The sequence below is a fragment of the Scleropages formosus genome, chromosome 16 (assembly GCF_900964775.1).
Source record: "Scleropages formosus chromosome 16, fSclFor1.1, whole genome shotgun sequence".
Lineage (NCBI taxonomy): Eukaryota > Metazoa > Chordata > Actinopteri > Osteoglossiformes > Osteoglossidae > Scleropages > Scleropages formosus.
The window spans coordinates 4888219-4904132 of record NC_041821.1 but is presented as its reverse complement, the minus strand read 5'-3'; the positions used below and the strand labels follow the sequence as shown (position 1 = coordinate 4904132).

Below are 15914 nucleotides of genomic sequence, written 5' to 3'. Positions count from 1 at the left end.
CCGTGTGTGTGTGTGTTCATGTTTGCATTTCATTATCTACATATCTGTCTATGTAAATCACACTAAAAATAAGACCAGAGAGAGAGAACTTTTTAGATGAACTTTTCACCATCCATCTGCAACAAATACAATATTATATAAAATATGATATTTCCACACATTTATAAATATTGAGCCCAGTTTCCAGAATGTAGGAGACAATGAGCTTGTGCCTCACACACTGGGAGGAAACGGAGTGTGTGTTCAGGTCTGCTGCGAAAAGAGCAGGGAACAGAAACGAGCGGACACACGCGCGCACGCGCACACGCGCACACGCGCACGATCCTTTTTTGTTACAACACAATCTTGTTTGTTTGAGACCCAACTAATATTTTTACTGTTTAACGTGTTGACAGGTGTGTTTTCCAACTGCTCTGCACACACCAACATGTGAACCTTTCAAAGCACTCGTGGGTTCAACAGCAGGACCCCACCTGAGGCTGGAACCCATGCAGTGTGACCGCCTTCGACCGTCTTCCCTTTCCCTTTTTCGACAAAAAGCTGTCAAAATGCGTGTTTGTGACAAAGCCGAGGGCCAGCAGTGGAGCACTATCTCATACTTCCCCCTTCTGTGTTATTGTACAGCAGGAAATATGTCAGTTACAATAACACACCACGGTAACACACCACGGTAACACATATCCGTGTGTCGGTCCCTCGATGGTTCCATATCCCAGCAGGTTTTACATCGCTGCCACACCGGCCAGTGCGGTACGAACTCTCCTTGGAACAGTTGTTTATTTATGGTGGGCGGTCGCTGCACGGCACACACCGTACACACGGTACACGCTGCACGCGCCGTGCTGTACGGCGTGTGTGAAAACTCTGTGCACAGCTCACAGGCCAAGGTTCGGTCTGTACCGCGACAGCGCGGCCTTGACAAAACACAGTTACCGTGGTGCAGGCCGTCTCACCATCACTTAACCGTGCGCTTTGTTCCGTCAGCATCAGATGGACCCTGTTTTTAAGAGCCGGTCACCTTTCTGCTCTAAAATTCCTCGCCCGCGGAACGTGTTCGAGTTGCCGTTTCCGAATCCGGCTCCTAACGTCTGTTTCGTTTCCGCTCCGTCATTGTGCGCCGAGAACAGGAGTCCGGCATGCGCCGACGGCGCCGTGCTAAGGGCCGCAGGGCTGCCGGCTGACATGTGCGGTCGTGTTGAGTCATCGGCGCGGTGGGTGTGGAGGGGTTGCGTGTCCCAAGGCAGCGCCACCGTCACAGGCCGCGTCGAGAGACGGACGGGGGAGCCGCGCCGTTACGGTGACACCCCACCCTACTCCACGCGATCACCAACTCCACCTTGGACCGCAGCTCCTATTCAACCGGCTGCGTGAGAGCGGCGGCATCTCGGCGTGGCTCGGTTTCAGCCGTGGGTGGCACTCCCTGAGCCCTTAATCTCTACGCCACACGTGAGACGAGTAGCGCTTCTAAAAATAGATTCGCCATCCCCTCCCAGGTGTCACCGTAAGCCATTCACGGTTACGCCATTATTGTTATTATCATTATTACTATTTACTGAAATTCCACGGCGAATTACAGCGCTTACAGGGGTATGTGCATCACATCCGCTGCATACAGCCCTGCATATTCGCTCATGCTGGAAATATTCTCCAAGGTAGAACAGCAGCGTCCCTCCTGGGATGCGAACACACAACCATCTGGTTGATATTTTTTTCAACGTCGCTGTTGTCTCTGTGACCTCAGCGCTCTCTCTCTGCCCGCACCGGCAGCCTCGCGGCACCCCAAGACGCGTACGCGTCACGGTGTGCGTGTTTGCCACAGCGCTCTGTGAAATTCTGCGCCGGGTGTCAGGGAGGCAGCGGAAAAAACGAACAGGGTCGAGTGTGTGTGTGTGTGTGTGTGTAGCCCGTGGGGAGCACCGCCCGTGTCAGCGCACCGGCCCACATCTCACACCCGACCCTTCAGGCCCCAGTCGGAGGACGGGACCGCCAGACGCCCCGGAGAACCGACCACGCCCGGTCGGGATGATGGGACACTGACTCAGGGACAGACGCACCTGGAGTGCGCCCACTCTCCCGCCCCCATGCTCTGCATTTTCCGCTCCTTCCTGTCGAAGCTGTAAAGCAGTGCAGCTCAGAGCGCCCCCCCGCGGCAGCTGTGGCTTATTACAATACATAACTGCACAAGTCATAACTCATTTTGCGCAGCTCCCGCCTAATAAAGCCTTTACAGCAGGCCGCGAGCGCTGCCACGAGGAGCCGCGCATCGCTGCGAGATCAATACTTTGCTGCCACCTTGTGGCCGCGTTCTGAATTACAGCGGCGCCTCCCGTCCACGAGGAGGAGCGACCCTTTATTACTGCTGTCGATGTTCACTGAGATGCGCTTCAAAGCTGAAGGCAAAATCACTGAAATATCAGTTGTGTTTGAAAAAAGTTTTGGAATGACCAGTCCGCACACTGTAGCAGCACACCGCACAGATACCCGGTGTGAGTCTCGAACCTGCAACATCACCTTGCCAGTTGCTTCTTAATGAAGTCGCGTGAGTGAAGGTGTCGCGAAATGTCGGATGTGATAAATTGCAGTGACGAGGGGGAGGAGGAGGAGGAGGAGGAGGGGGGCTGGGGTTCTTCGGGAGCCTTGACCTTGACCTGCACGATGACCTTGACCGGGTCTCTTTCGACAGGCGCGCTAAACGAGTCACGTGATCTGGGGGATTAAATGCTGCCAGAAAATGTTCGGCAGCGCGCTGACATGTAGGGATGGATGAATGATGAAGGGATGAGTGAATGATGAAGAGATGAATGGGTAGGGGGATGGTGGGATGAGACAGCGCTGCAGCTGTAGGGTGAAGGTGTTCATCATCCCTGAGGATCTCATCCCATCCGTCTCCTCCTCTCCTCTCCTCTCCTCTCCGGTTGTGCCGCTGTTGCCATGATGAGGGGCGTCCAATGGCCGGTGGGTCCGTCACTCCCCCCCCCCCTTTTCCCCGACCCCCACATGGGGGGCTCCCGCTGAATGACATCATCAACCCGGCCCCCATCCCTCAGATGCGGGATGGAGATGTCGGAGCGCCTCTCGGACCAGCGGCCTCGGAGGTGCTGTCGCCGGATCGCCCGCTTCGGCACCCGCGCGGTCTGAACGGCGGCGCGGCGCGCGTGCGCGCGGCGGTCCGCGGTTCGAAGCGCCGCAGCGCGGCGGCGGCGGCGGCGGCGGCATCGGAGGCGGCGGCGCGTGCGACTGGGGAATGGCGGCTGGCCTCGCGATGCATCTGGATAGAGGCTGAGCTGGGGGTGCGGGTTGGGGGAGGGGACGGGGGACGGGGGGGTCCTTTGCGGAATGATCTACAGGAGCCGCGCGTTAATGCCGCACGATTTCTGTTATCTCCATGGATGTGACAAAATGCACGAGGTCCTGCCTTGACGGGCGCGCGCAGGAGGTACGTGCGCTCCTTCCTCTCCGCGAACGTGATCGACGCGGTCTGTTTTCACAGTGACTGATACAGGGAGTTTGTGCGGCGCGCGACGGACGAGGACGCGAGACACATTTGATACGTTGTAACTGATTCATTGTGTCCCGCCGACACCGGGGCGGCAGGAAGAAAGAGCAGAAACAGTGATTGTGTGCGAACTGCGTGGTGGAAATGAGTTCCAATCCATTTATTTGTTTTCTGTGCTGTTTACCATTCGTTCTCGTGTATGTGTATAATATATAATTACTGTTTATGTTTTCTGCTCATTCTAGTGCTACTATATACATCTACTTTGACCTAGTTGTATCGGTACAACAATACAAGGAAGTCAGTCTGCATCTTCTTATGCTGTTTTTCATTTCTTGCACATCAAATGAAATGGTGTCCATCATGTATCTCCAGCTGTCGATCCCGAGTTCAGCAAAAGTGGAACCACTTGGTGCAGCGAAATATGTTTCCTTCTTATGCTATGATTTGGTGTAATATTTGTGTTTATGGTGCAGTCGGGTGCGTGAGTGGCTCCCTGTCCTGATGCAGCAGAGCGGGACAGACTGGACCCCCTTGCTGGGATGGAGCTGGTCCTCCTGATCAGGTCCTAATGAACTGGTCTCACTGAGCTGATCTCCCTGAGTTGGTCTCGCTTAGCTCGTCCTCCTGATCTGGTCTCACAGAGCTGCTCCCCCAACCGGGTCCACAATATCTGTGTGAACCTACCCAGCATCAGCAACACGCCTCTGTCTAGATGCTTCACAGCAGCAGTTTTGGGTTTTAAATCTCCTTTGTCCCTTTTAATAGAAATATTTATTAGACAGTCCTGCTGTCCAGGGGTCAAAGCTGGATCATTTCTTCATTGCAAAGATGCACTGAAGGAATTATCTAAAGATCGAATGAAGGTTTTCTAACTACATTTAGGAGTAATTATGAAAAAATATACAACGTCTAAATAAGTAGCATGTGTACAGATATATGTTTTGATGAAGTATTGCCTGCAACCGGTGGTTATAAATTACTGAAGATCTCCGTGGAAACACTTTTGAGACATCGAGTCGGGAATTTGAGTTATGAGTTTGAAAGTTATGCGTGTGAAAGTTCTGCATTGATGTGGGAGTTGCGGGTACAGTAAAATTCAAAATGCAAACTGATCATCAAATGAATCCGACTAGAAAATCAAAGGGAATTTACTTGTAAAATGTGGTTGTTTATGATGTCGGTTAAAGATCACAAATGGACCTGTGAGCAATTCATAACTGAGCTATTTTGGCTGTTTACTCATGTCGTACCCTGGTGACGGAGCTCCGTTGAATTACGATCTGGTTTTTGTCACACGCTGTATTGACAGTTATAAATCAGGTGGTTCGCGGTGGTCTGACGATGGTGGGAGAGAGAGTAGCGGAGCTCTGCTGTCGCCACGGCAATGAAGCTGTCAGGCAGTCGGCTCCGGCCTCCGTGGCCCTTGGCGCCTGCTGAGGGTGCGAAATGCGGATGAGAGTCGGGGAGGGGCGAGGGCCACGATGCAGTTCCGACCTCTTCTGTGCAGAGGGGGCGGGGGCACTTGCAGGGCTGCTGCTGCAACCAGTAGACTTTGGGTTTGAACCCAGCAGCTTTAGAGTGGAGGCGGGGCGGCAGCGATGTTGGGGTTCGGCAGCCTTGGCGAGCAGATCTTCCAACGGGAGCCAGGCGTGACTCCCTGCAGGATCCTCAAGGTCAACGGAGGCCCCCTAATCCCAGGTTTGAAAGGGCTCAGTCATAAAGGATGGAGGTGTGGCTTTTTTCACCCGAGTCCACAGGCCTCTGTTCATCTTGCACCCGCAGCCAGGAGAAGCGCTTCTCAGTGCCCACGACCCTTCATGATGCCGGCTTACCCCCCCCAGCTTTTCAAAAATCTTTTCATTCTTTTATGTGGAGCTGGGGCGACACGGTGCCCCACGGCTCCTGGGCTACAGGTTTCAAGCCAGCTCAGTTTGCATGTTCTCCACATGTCCTCATGTTCCTCCCACAGTCCAAAGACTGTTTCAGGTAGAACCGTGCTCCTACATTACCTGTCACATGTGTGTTTGAGTGAATGTGTGTGTTTTCGCTTTCTGATGCAGTGGCGTTCTGTCCGGGCTGTACGCTGCCTCACACCCTACGTTTCCAGGATAGACTCTGGACCTCCGTGGCCCTGCACCGGACAAGCGGTTCCTCGTGATGGATGGCTGTTCTGAGTCACGGGTTTCCAGCCAGAATCGCTGTTTTTAGTGCGTCGTCACTTGATACCGAGGCTCCGCTTGGCCACATCACACTCAGCACATGGAGCTGTGGAGTAACATGCAGGGGTGTGGGGTGTGCCGCCACCGTGCTGAGTTGGCGCGCGTCCTTCCACCGGGGACTGTGTCGTCTTAATCTGCCTGAGACCAGGACATGATCCACTGGCACAGACTTTTTGGACATAGCATTAAACTTTGGAAAGCCAAAGCTTTTGGAATGGACCCCATCTTAAAGGTCATGTGTACACTTTCCCTAAAGTTGACCATGCAGGGTGTCCTCTAGCCATGTCCCCCCCCTCCCATTCATGTCCAGGTTGTGCGCTCTTGTCTCTGGCAGTAAAAAAATAAATCAAAATCAGCCCCGGATTAGCATGCAAGCCCAGTTACTGAACAAATATCGCACCCAGGGTCAAAGGTCACCCGCTCGCCCCTAATCTGCACGTTGATCGATCGTTGACCAGAGAAGGTACTTAGGTCACTTAGATCATTAAGATGATGTGGGCCTCCTCTCTGCACAAACTTGTGCAGATGTTTAATTTTTTCTAGGTTTTTATTAAACTGGACTGTCAGTTTTCAAAAGCAATTATTATCAGCACTCTGTTTGTAACTGGTTTTGTTTGTAAGTCAGTTTTACAGTAAATACCTTTATTGATCACCAGCGTTCAGGACACCAGAGACGAGCTGTAAACACTGTGGAACGGAGCTGGATTAAGGTGGACCCACACTCAGTTCTGGCTGCGACTCGGTGGGTTAGGGGCTCTGCTGTAGGCACATAGTGTCGAAAACAGAAAAAAGAAGAAAATACAGTCAAAAAAGAGGTTTTCAAAAAAAACTGGACAATGTTGTAAAATTCGTACCTCGACCGTCCATGTCGGGAGGATGCAGTGTACTCATTTACCCTTTTTTATTAAAATGTGTTTTTTCCCAGTCCTTTTACGGCTAAGCAGTTTACCTACAGAGTAGTTAAGTTTAAATTGGTAACATTTACCTTCTTGCCGGCATTTACTGTGTTTCATTTACTTTGCGTGGCCTGTCGCCATGGCTGGGACAGACATTTCTGAACGTGGGAACTGCCTCAAAGGAACTTGCTCAGCTAAAAGTATAAATAATAAATTGAAATGACAGCGGGGTGCTTTTCTAATTGGTAACGGGATCCCGGATGCTGTGAAAAAGGCAGATTTGAGGTGAGAGTGTCTGGCCGCGCAGGGGGCCACAGAGGAGAGGAGAGGAGAGGACGGCTCTGAGCTCTTTATTTGCGGAACGTGCTCGGAAAGAGCAGCAGGGCGGGCGACTGACCCTCAGCGCCCATCTCCAGTGCCACCGACTGCCGCCTCCGACCCCCGTCCAGCCCCAAACGCACCTGATGGCTGGTTTTCGGAGGGGGTCTCAGTACCTTCGATGAACACCAGGGGGTGGCTTCATGAGGAGCTGGTTGGAGAAGTTCACTGCAGAATCTGGTTTGTTTTGGAGATCTGCTCTCTGCCGGACCGTCTCGGTCCTGATCCGCGAAACCCGTTCGAACGATTGTCTGCATTTATGTCCCGGCAAACGAAACCCTGCACTGGGATTCACCTTCAGCTCACCTGTCCGTGTCGTTGCAGCAGGGCGAGGCTGAGAACCACTGCGAAATGCTGCAGAAATGTGTCAAACCTGATGAGAATGCCTGATTCCCACCCCCTGCTGACCCCCCCATCCCCCTCCCTTCTGGTCGAACTTCGGTAAATGTCAAGCGCATTAAATTTGTCCGCTGTGTCTCCATCCAGATGACCATCTCCCTGCAGGAGGCAGAAGCGACCACAGCCAAGGTGAGGGGGATTGGTGGGCGGGCTTGGTTTGTCTTGCTGACCACAGGTGTGCAGCAGGTGGTGCAGTGATTAGAGCTGCCACCTCGCACAGCCCAGGTTCGAACCCCACTTCCTGCTGCAGTACCCTTGATCAAGGTATCAAGGTACTTCCCCTGACCTGATAGAAAAAAAAATTACCCTGCTGTATAAATGAGTAAATCGCTGTCAGTCGCTCTGAGGAGAAGCGTCAGGTGAACGAGTGAAAAAAAAAACGAGGAGAACCACGCGTTGCTGGGAACGGACGGTCCCGCCTCCTGGCGGTCGGCGCGAAATGCGACAAAAGGCCGGCGTGTGGCGGCATCGATTTCTGTCGAGGTGCGGCGCCAGTTAAGCCCTCTGCAGTGGATTAAATTGGCCCCTGAGAAGCGCGCCGGGTCAGCGGAAGGCTGCTGCCTCGGCCCACCGCTTCTGCTGACGAGGGTTCGAACCTCGCCAAACCCGACACGGCCGCGCTCGCGGAATACCGATGCGCCCCGAGAACCCGGACCGCGGTGTTTCCACAAACCGAAGTGTCCTTTTTAACATTCCAGATGAGCGCCATGCCTCAGGATCCGGACATGGAGACCATCAGCAAGGTAAGACTCCTCCGTTTACCTCGCAGCAAGTCTGGCGAACGTGGCGAGAACGAGCGTACGTGCCCTCGTACCCTATTCTGGGTGATACCCGGAAAGAGCTGAATGAATGGGACACAAGGCATTGTGGGTAAGTCAGCTGGCTGAGGAGTGCCGTTTGTGCCCGTGTGTCCAGGGGGTGCGGTACCGTGGTGCGGGCAGCCAGCCGGCCGTCTCCAGCCCCAGGTACTGCCCCGGGGTGAACAACAACGGCGCCTACCTGTGCGAGACGGGGCACTGCTGCGGTGAGACGGGCTGCTGCACCTACTACTACGAACTGTGGTGTGAGTAGACCAGGAGAGAGCTGCTCAACCCTTAACCGTGGCGCCACCTGCTGGTGGGATCATGCAAAGTCGGGGAAAATATGTAAAGCGAACTTTACGGATGGGGTCCTACTTCATCAGTTAAGCAGAAGGTTGCGGGTTCGAGTTCCAGAAAAGGACACGATGGTGTCGCTGGGCTGTGTTGCAGGGTTCTGGCTCCTGTGGACAGTGCTGATCCTGTTCAGCTGCTGCTGTGCGTATCGACACCGGAGAGCCAAGCTGCGAGTCCAGCAGCTGCAGCGCCAGCGGGAGATCAACCTCATGGCGTACCACGGCGCCTGCAGTTACCCCACCTCCATGCTGGACCTCAGTATGTGCCGCTGCCTCGGTATCCTCCCCGCATACCCCCCTAGCCCCGTGACGTACCACGGTGGGGCATAAAAGAACCCTCCTGATAGGCAGGGAATTTCAGTGTTTCTGGAGCTACTGGATTCCACTGGTAAAGCGTTGACCTGCAGGAGAGCGCAGTGGAGTAAAAACCGCAGTGCAATAAAAATCATGGTACACCGGAGCAAGTTGTGGTAAAAAATCTTGATGCAGTAAAAACTGTGGTGCAGCAAAGATGTCCCTGCAGTAAAAATCATGGTGCAGGGGGACAAGATGCAGTGAAACAAGGTGCAGTAAAAATCACGGTGCAGGGAAGAAAAGTGCAGTAAAAATCACGGTGCGGTGAAACAAGGTGCAGTAAAAATCATGGTGCAGGGAAGAAAAGTGCAGTAAAAACTGCAATGCAGTAAAAATCACGGTGCAGTAAAAAGCACAGTGCTCAGGTTAACATGAGCGTGACCTTTAACCGTCCCCCCCGTGTATCTCCAGGCTTCCTGGCCTCCTTCAAGCTGCCGTCCTACGAGGAGGTGGCGGCGCGGCCCAGCACCCCTCCCCCGCCGTACAGCGCCGTGTTCGCCCTGCAGGGCGGCGCCGCTCAGTACGCCCGCGCCGGCCCCAGCGGGATGGTGTCCTCCCACAGCTCGGACAACTACACGAGCTGCTCCTGCGAGTCCTGCTCCGCCTCGTCCCCCTGCAGCACCTCCTTCTCCGTCCAGGTCACCGACGAGACGGACACGAGCAACGCCACCACGCCCAGCGAGGCGGGAGACTCCCGGCCGCCCAGCGCCGCCGCCGCGCCCCCCGCCGCCCCCGAGGGCGGAGCCCCGGCCGACCCCTCCGCCTCCCCGCCGCCGCCCGTTCCCGCCGACCCCCTGGGCGCCACGGCGGGACGGGACGAGGAGCCGGCCGCCGGCAAGGCGCCCGAGGAGGAGCCGGCGCCCCCCGGGGCGGCGCAGTCCCCGCCCAAACACGCGCTCTTCTCTTCCAACGTGGATTTCTTCGAGCCGGACGGCTGCGCCTCCGACGCGGAGGGCGAGGGGGACGATCCGGACGCGGACGAGAGCCACTTCCGGCACCGGCGCCTGACGGGCGACTCAGGAATCGAGGTGTGTCGCTGCCAGGTGGAGAGCGAGGATGAGGACGGCTGGCAGGAGGCAGGGGGCGGCGGGCGGGAGGAGGCAGAAGGCAAGGAGGAGCCCGGCTTCCTCCACGACAGCGTCGACTGCTCCGCCCGCGCCCTTTGCGGCCCCGTCCCTCTCCTGCAGCGGAGCGCAGAGTCCGCCGTTGCCGTCGAGACGGTGTGAAGGAGAGGCGGGGGCGGCAGTAGGGTACCAGCATTGCGCCGGAGCAGGCCGAATGGCGTGGCGGATCGGCGACGACGGAGTCCTTCCACCGGCCACGCGAAGGGCACGGACTGGAGCGGCGTGACAACACGGTAACGGACCGCAGTACGAGCCGTGGCACCTTGCAGAGGAAACTGTTAGTTTTCTAGAAATGTGTCTTCTGCGACGCTCCGTTTCCGTGTGCGTGTGTGTGTCGGCACGTGGTGGTGGAGAGTTTGGACGCAGACTCCCGTCTCCTCCCCAGCGGTCCCCCTACGGTTCAACGGTTGCAACGCGGGGACCCGGTAAGGGGTGGCGGGTCTCCCGAGCAGCCTACCTATGCCCTCGCACCCGAGCCACGCCAACCTCCTGCTGCTGCGGACTGCTTGTCACCTAAAGGCAATAATCACACTAATAATTACAGGGTTGATGAGGATGACCGCGGTGGCGGTGGCAGCCATCGGATGCATGGCAGGCCAACAGAGGGCGCTCTCGGTCCGCTCTTCCCTCACGCGCTGTCACTTTAAACTGAGTTTTGTTTCGAAAGAACTGTACAGAACCCAGTTCAATATTTATACGTGTTGCAGCCGGGGAAAACGAAGCGCGCCGTTCCCCCCAGCAGGGCTTCTGCGCTAGGCAATGTGACGACCCCCACTGTAGGGGGCGCTGTTTCGCTTGTTGAACCCTTCCAGAGCCTCAAGCTAACCGTCACCGCTGGTGTCGAATGTAATCTCCCCCCACTGCGTCGCACAAAGGCGTTCTTGGTCCATCGCTCCGACACTTTCCCAGGAATCGATGGACCCCCCGTAGATAATTTGGATGTAAGCGCCAGTGGCTTTCTGTCCCCATCGAAAGTGTGGATTTACCGTGTTCCGCCACTGAATGCACCTCTCTGCCCCAGCACCGGTTTCCTTCCCCAGCGCCGGTGGGGAAATTTCAAGAGTGAAACGCTCACTGTGAAAGGGAAAAGCACCCACAGGTGGGGTGGGTGGGTGGGTGGGGGGCATTCTCTAAATGTCAGCTTCGGAAAGGTAGATTTTTCGAGGGAAATGAAACCCACCCTTAAGGTCTGACACCTCGAAAAGAGACGCATGTCGGCGTTCCGCGGTACGTTCTGAGGGCCTGTCCTCATCCCACCGTCATCACAGCTTCTCGCTGTAAATAACCATCGCTGAGGATTATTTTCATACACTTAACGCCGCTAATTCTGAAACAGAGCAGCAGGTGGCGTACTGGTTAGAGCTACCACCTTGCATCCTGATGGACTCAGGATCGAATCCTATCTCCAGCTGTACTACCCTTTACCAAGGCACTTACCCTGCACTGATACAGTAAAAATCACGCAGCTGTGCAAGTGGAAAAATAACTATAAGGATGTTAATACACGAATGTAATACTGTAAGTCGCTCTGGACAAAAACAGCAGTTATAAGTTGTTCATGATAAATAATAATAATGGAATGTATGGAAAGATGAGGACGGTGTTGTGGAACGGGGCCCTTCTGGGACTGGACCTCGGCCTGCGTGTGGGCAGGACCTCTGGTTCTTGTGAACAGTGCCGCCACCCCCTCATCAGCCCCTCGCCCCTTGTGGAAACTGCAGGGTCTACACCCTAAAGATGCTCTTTGATGGGAACGTTCTTCGTTATAACCTTCTGTCCTGTTCCGAAGACGTGTCGGAGGGGTGAAACGCTGCATTTCGCATGAACCGGGCACATGGGGTACAGTTAATCCAGTGCTGTTTAAAAGTAAGTGAACCCTACTGGGACCATCATTATTCCTGTATAACATATTAAAATAAACATATACATGTTAAATCTTAAAATAAACGTATAAAATGAATAAATGACTATGATTTACACCCCTGATTCTACTTTCCGACTCGGTTTACCCAGTACAGCTTGGGCTTTGCTTATTTTTACACCTGCGCTAGTTGTGTGTTTCTATTACACACATGGTTTCCTCTAAGGTAACATACAGAACTGGTCATTACACACCTGTTATGTCACATGAGAAACAGTGTACCTCATTAAATACCTATTTCCTGGTAAAAAATAAGGTACACAGGGGCTTCACTACTTTCAAGCAGCACTGTAGGTTTTCATGGCTAGAGGATAACAAGTCTGCATAACCCTAACCCTTGTCGCCAGTGATTCTGGGATAGGCTCCAGACCCTGGTGGATTCCAACCAAGACAAGCTGTTACTAAAAATTGATGGATGAATAATAATAATAATAATAATAATAATAATAATAAGAACTGCTTCTAGTTCACTTTGCCTTTTCTTAAGTCCCCTTCTCTAATCTCTTACCCTTTATACCTTCCTTAAGGCCATTTTTAGTGATTTTGATTCGTCGACCGATATCCTTGTCCCCTTTCCAAAATCACTGCTTTGCAGTTATTAGCCGGAAATCTCAGCGTTTTACTGAAACACGCATCTGCGGTGTTTGTCCTGCACGCGGTAAAACTACGACGATGGGTCGCAGCCCGGCGCAGTGTCCCAGCGAGCCACCCGGACAGCCCACATTGTGCCGGACAGATAAATAAGTCCAGGATCGTAGGATTTTGTAATGTAAACGGGGGAGAAACGAGTCAGTGTCCTTTTTTTCCAATCGATGTCTCAGAGGTGTCCTCTCAATTTCATAGTTTCCTCACTAATTTTGCCCAGGTCGTGCAGTTCTGCGCAGCGCTTTGCAGCCGAACGTCAGTTCAGGTGACCGTTGCGCGCCCAGAGATGATGCCGAGGACGCCCTCGGAGAATTTCGAAGTCGTTCCGGGTTACTGTTAATGCCCGGCTCCCTGGGGAGGGGGGGTCCTGCACCGTACCGCAGAGCTCCAAACCCTCGACCGGGGCGCTCCGTCAGACTGTTACCTCGCTTCACCTCTTATGGTTTGTGACTGTAAACCATTTGTTTGTGTATGTTGCATTTAAAGGAAATTATATATACAGTAGAGTACTTTTCCTTTATAGAAGCCAAAAGTAAAAAAGTAGCATCGGTGAAACTGCGTGCATTAAGACAGCCGACCCATAACACCATCTCCACGCAAATGCAGACTGTTTCTCTTAAGAGGAGACGCTGTCCACATTGTTGCTGTCCTACGGTCACGTGACCAAGCGTTTGGGGTCAGTATATCCCTCTGAGACCCAGCCATTGACATTTGTCCACTGTAGAGGACATGTGCTGTTTTTTAAGTGTGTCTCTCAAACTGAGCATGCCACGATGCTGATACCACGTCTTTGAGAGTGGGCCTTGGACAACTTCCTAGAAATATACCCCAGACCCGTTTTTATGCTGGGTCTCAGGAGGATAGAGGCCATGATGAACAACGTTCGGGGTATTCCAAGGGGAAACTCTTTTATTTCACACCTGGACCATCTCACACGCGACGCGAGTGACTATAAGTAAGTCTTTCCATCGCGATGTCGTATCCGGGTGCTGAGCTTCTACGCGTTATTGTCAGGTCAAACTTCTGGGACTGGCTCACCTTGACAGCGTCCCCGAGAGTGGAGGTACCTTATTGCCGTCATTCAAAGAGTTTTTGTACCGACTGTACTGTTGAATATCATTTGTTGTTTTTTTTTTTTTTTTTTAATCCATAACCCGAAGTATCGAGAGATGCCATCAACCGCTCGGATTATTTCTTCACGACCTTCATCGGTGTTCAGAGGGTGCGCATCCAACATGTTAGTTACTCGTTTGTCGGCTGTGTGCTGTTCTTCTCCGTTCGGTCTCTGCTCTACTGGACTGTCAGTGTTGCCCACGAAACAACCTGTGGATTTGTGTGACAATAAAGTGCTCATTCACGCCGTGGCTTGGTGGGTTTGCCATTTCGCCGTCCCAGTGACCCCTCGCTGATGGATTCTGGGAGGAGGAGGGGGGGGGGGGGGGCGTCTCAGCATCCTGTCACAGTGTGTAAGTTGAATTATTCTTGCAGAGGACCTCGAATCGGGACCGATAAGAGCAGGGTTAAGCGCTACCTCAAACGCACGCACGCACGCATGCACACACACACCGATAAGGTGTGTTCCAGCTGGACGTGCGCAGGAGATAATCCACATGTGGTCTGCTCTGAAAAATCCCACGAACGACAACAAGGAACTTTGACGACACCCTGGACACGCCGAGATGTGACTTGACCGCAGAGCCGGGAGGTTTTGCTCAAAAATGTTCCGAACCAAATACGACAATGACTTCCGATAAGAACGATATTTTCCGTAACATTACCGGATGCAAGAGCATGTGTGTTTTCAAAGGTCTTCAAATTAAATTAATATTAACATGTTTATACCTCTATATACTATGCACTTATTACAGCCTAGTAACAGTCTGGGCCGGAGAACTAAATCACTGGTGGTGTGACTCCGAGTCACTGGTGCGAACGCTGCAGTGATTCACTCTGGTTTACTCACCGGGGCACCATCTGCTCCTTCCCTTGGACTTAGGAGATCTTGAAGCGAAGGGATCAGTTCCAGTGTCAGAAACATCCTACCGTCCACGGAAGCCACTCTACTTCGCTCTGTCGCCTCGAGTTTTCCACAGGATGATCCGTCCAGCTTCCCCTGTTCGCCTCCTCTCGACCACTCGACCTCTGTGGCGTTCAGCACGTCCAAGAGGGCAACCTTCAGATCCCCGCACCTGCTCTACCGCGGCCAAACCCGAAATGTTGGACATGTGCTTGAAAAGAGGTCCAAAACTACGGGTTTGACGATCAAGGTACTTACACTGAACCGATGCGGTAAAAATGACCCTGCTCTATAAACCAGAAAATATCAATAGCTTAACGATCCAATTTGCTTTGGAGAAAAGCATCAAATAAATATATAAATAGAAGCAGTATTAAAAGGCTCCGTTTACATCTTGGGGGAATTTAAAATGATGAGGTTCCGTAAATGGGGGGGGGGGGGGTCCTCTCTTCTCAAGACAAGGTATCTCAGCAAAAAAAGAATTAATATAAAGGCTAATTACATAGTACTATATATATAAATATTTAATTATACATTTCAATTATATATATGTATACTGTACTGTATATACACATAATATTAGTATAATATTAGTATTTCTATTATACAAAGCTACCTCTGCTTTACTTACAGCCGATTGATGTCTTTATGGTGGGAGCCCAACTCTTACGCTGTACCCTGACACAGCGTACAGTAAAGTACGGTGTCACTGCGTGACCTTACCTCCTTCTCAGACTCCCACTCGAGTGCTGCTTTGCGGAAGTGTGTGAACTGGAAATCCTGCTTTGTGTGTTTGGATCCAGCAGCAGGGATTTTTCGTGCTCCTCGGGCATCACCCAGCGGTCCTCATGGGCAGAGCAGGGCACCGTCCGCCTCCCCTCGCTGAGATGCGGATGCTGCGGTCAGGGACAGAGACAACTCTGATTTCAAATTGGAATTTTAAATTCAGCAAGAGATAGAAGGGGAGAAGATTCGGAAGGTACCGTTTCCATGGCATCAGCAAGGGTCACAATCCTCAGTGCCGAACCATATCGTGCCCCCCCCCCCCCCCCCCAAGCCAAACAGCACAAACCTTTAATGTCTCTGAAGGTCAACTATTGGCAGCAGTGTTTGGCAGAGAGGCCCTGGGACACGTCTTCTAGAACATTCCCCGGACTTTTCACCTCCTTCTTTCCCTGGCCTGGCCCCGTGCGGCTTTGCGATTCGCTGCCAAGTCTGCGGTTTTCTCTTACCGTACACCACAAACATCATCTCCCAAAAGTCGGGGCCACACCTCCAGCAAGCACAGGCGTGGAAGGAGACACGGGAA

The 15914-nt window shown here is 53.0% G+C and overlaps 1 protein-coding gene across 2 annotated transcripts; it reads left to right on the top strand.

The window, feature by feature from the left end:
• The first annotated feature begins 2925 nt into the window (after positions 1–2925).
• LOC108924379 (WW domain binding protein 1-like) lies at positions 2926–13952 on the top strand. Of its 2 annotated transcripts, none has more exons than XM_029259228.1 (6): positions 2926–2955; positions 7479–7520; positions 8090–8134; positions 8307–8454; positions 8642–8803; positions 9310–13952. In XM_029259228.1, the coding sequence occupies exons 1-6, from the start codon at positions 2932–2934 to the stop codon at positions 10122–10124; spliced, it is 1236 nt and encodes a 411-aa protein (XP_029115061.1). In that variant the 5' UTR covers positions 2926–2931; the 3' UTR covers positions 10125–13952. The 2 variants fall into 2 exon arrangements, with proteins under 2 accessions (XP_029115061.1, XP_029115060.1); XM_029259227.1 differs by lacking the exon at positions 2926–2955 and adding an exon at positions 3180–3436.
• The last annotated feature ends 1962 nt before the right edge of the window (positions 13953–15914 follow it).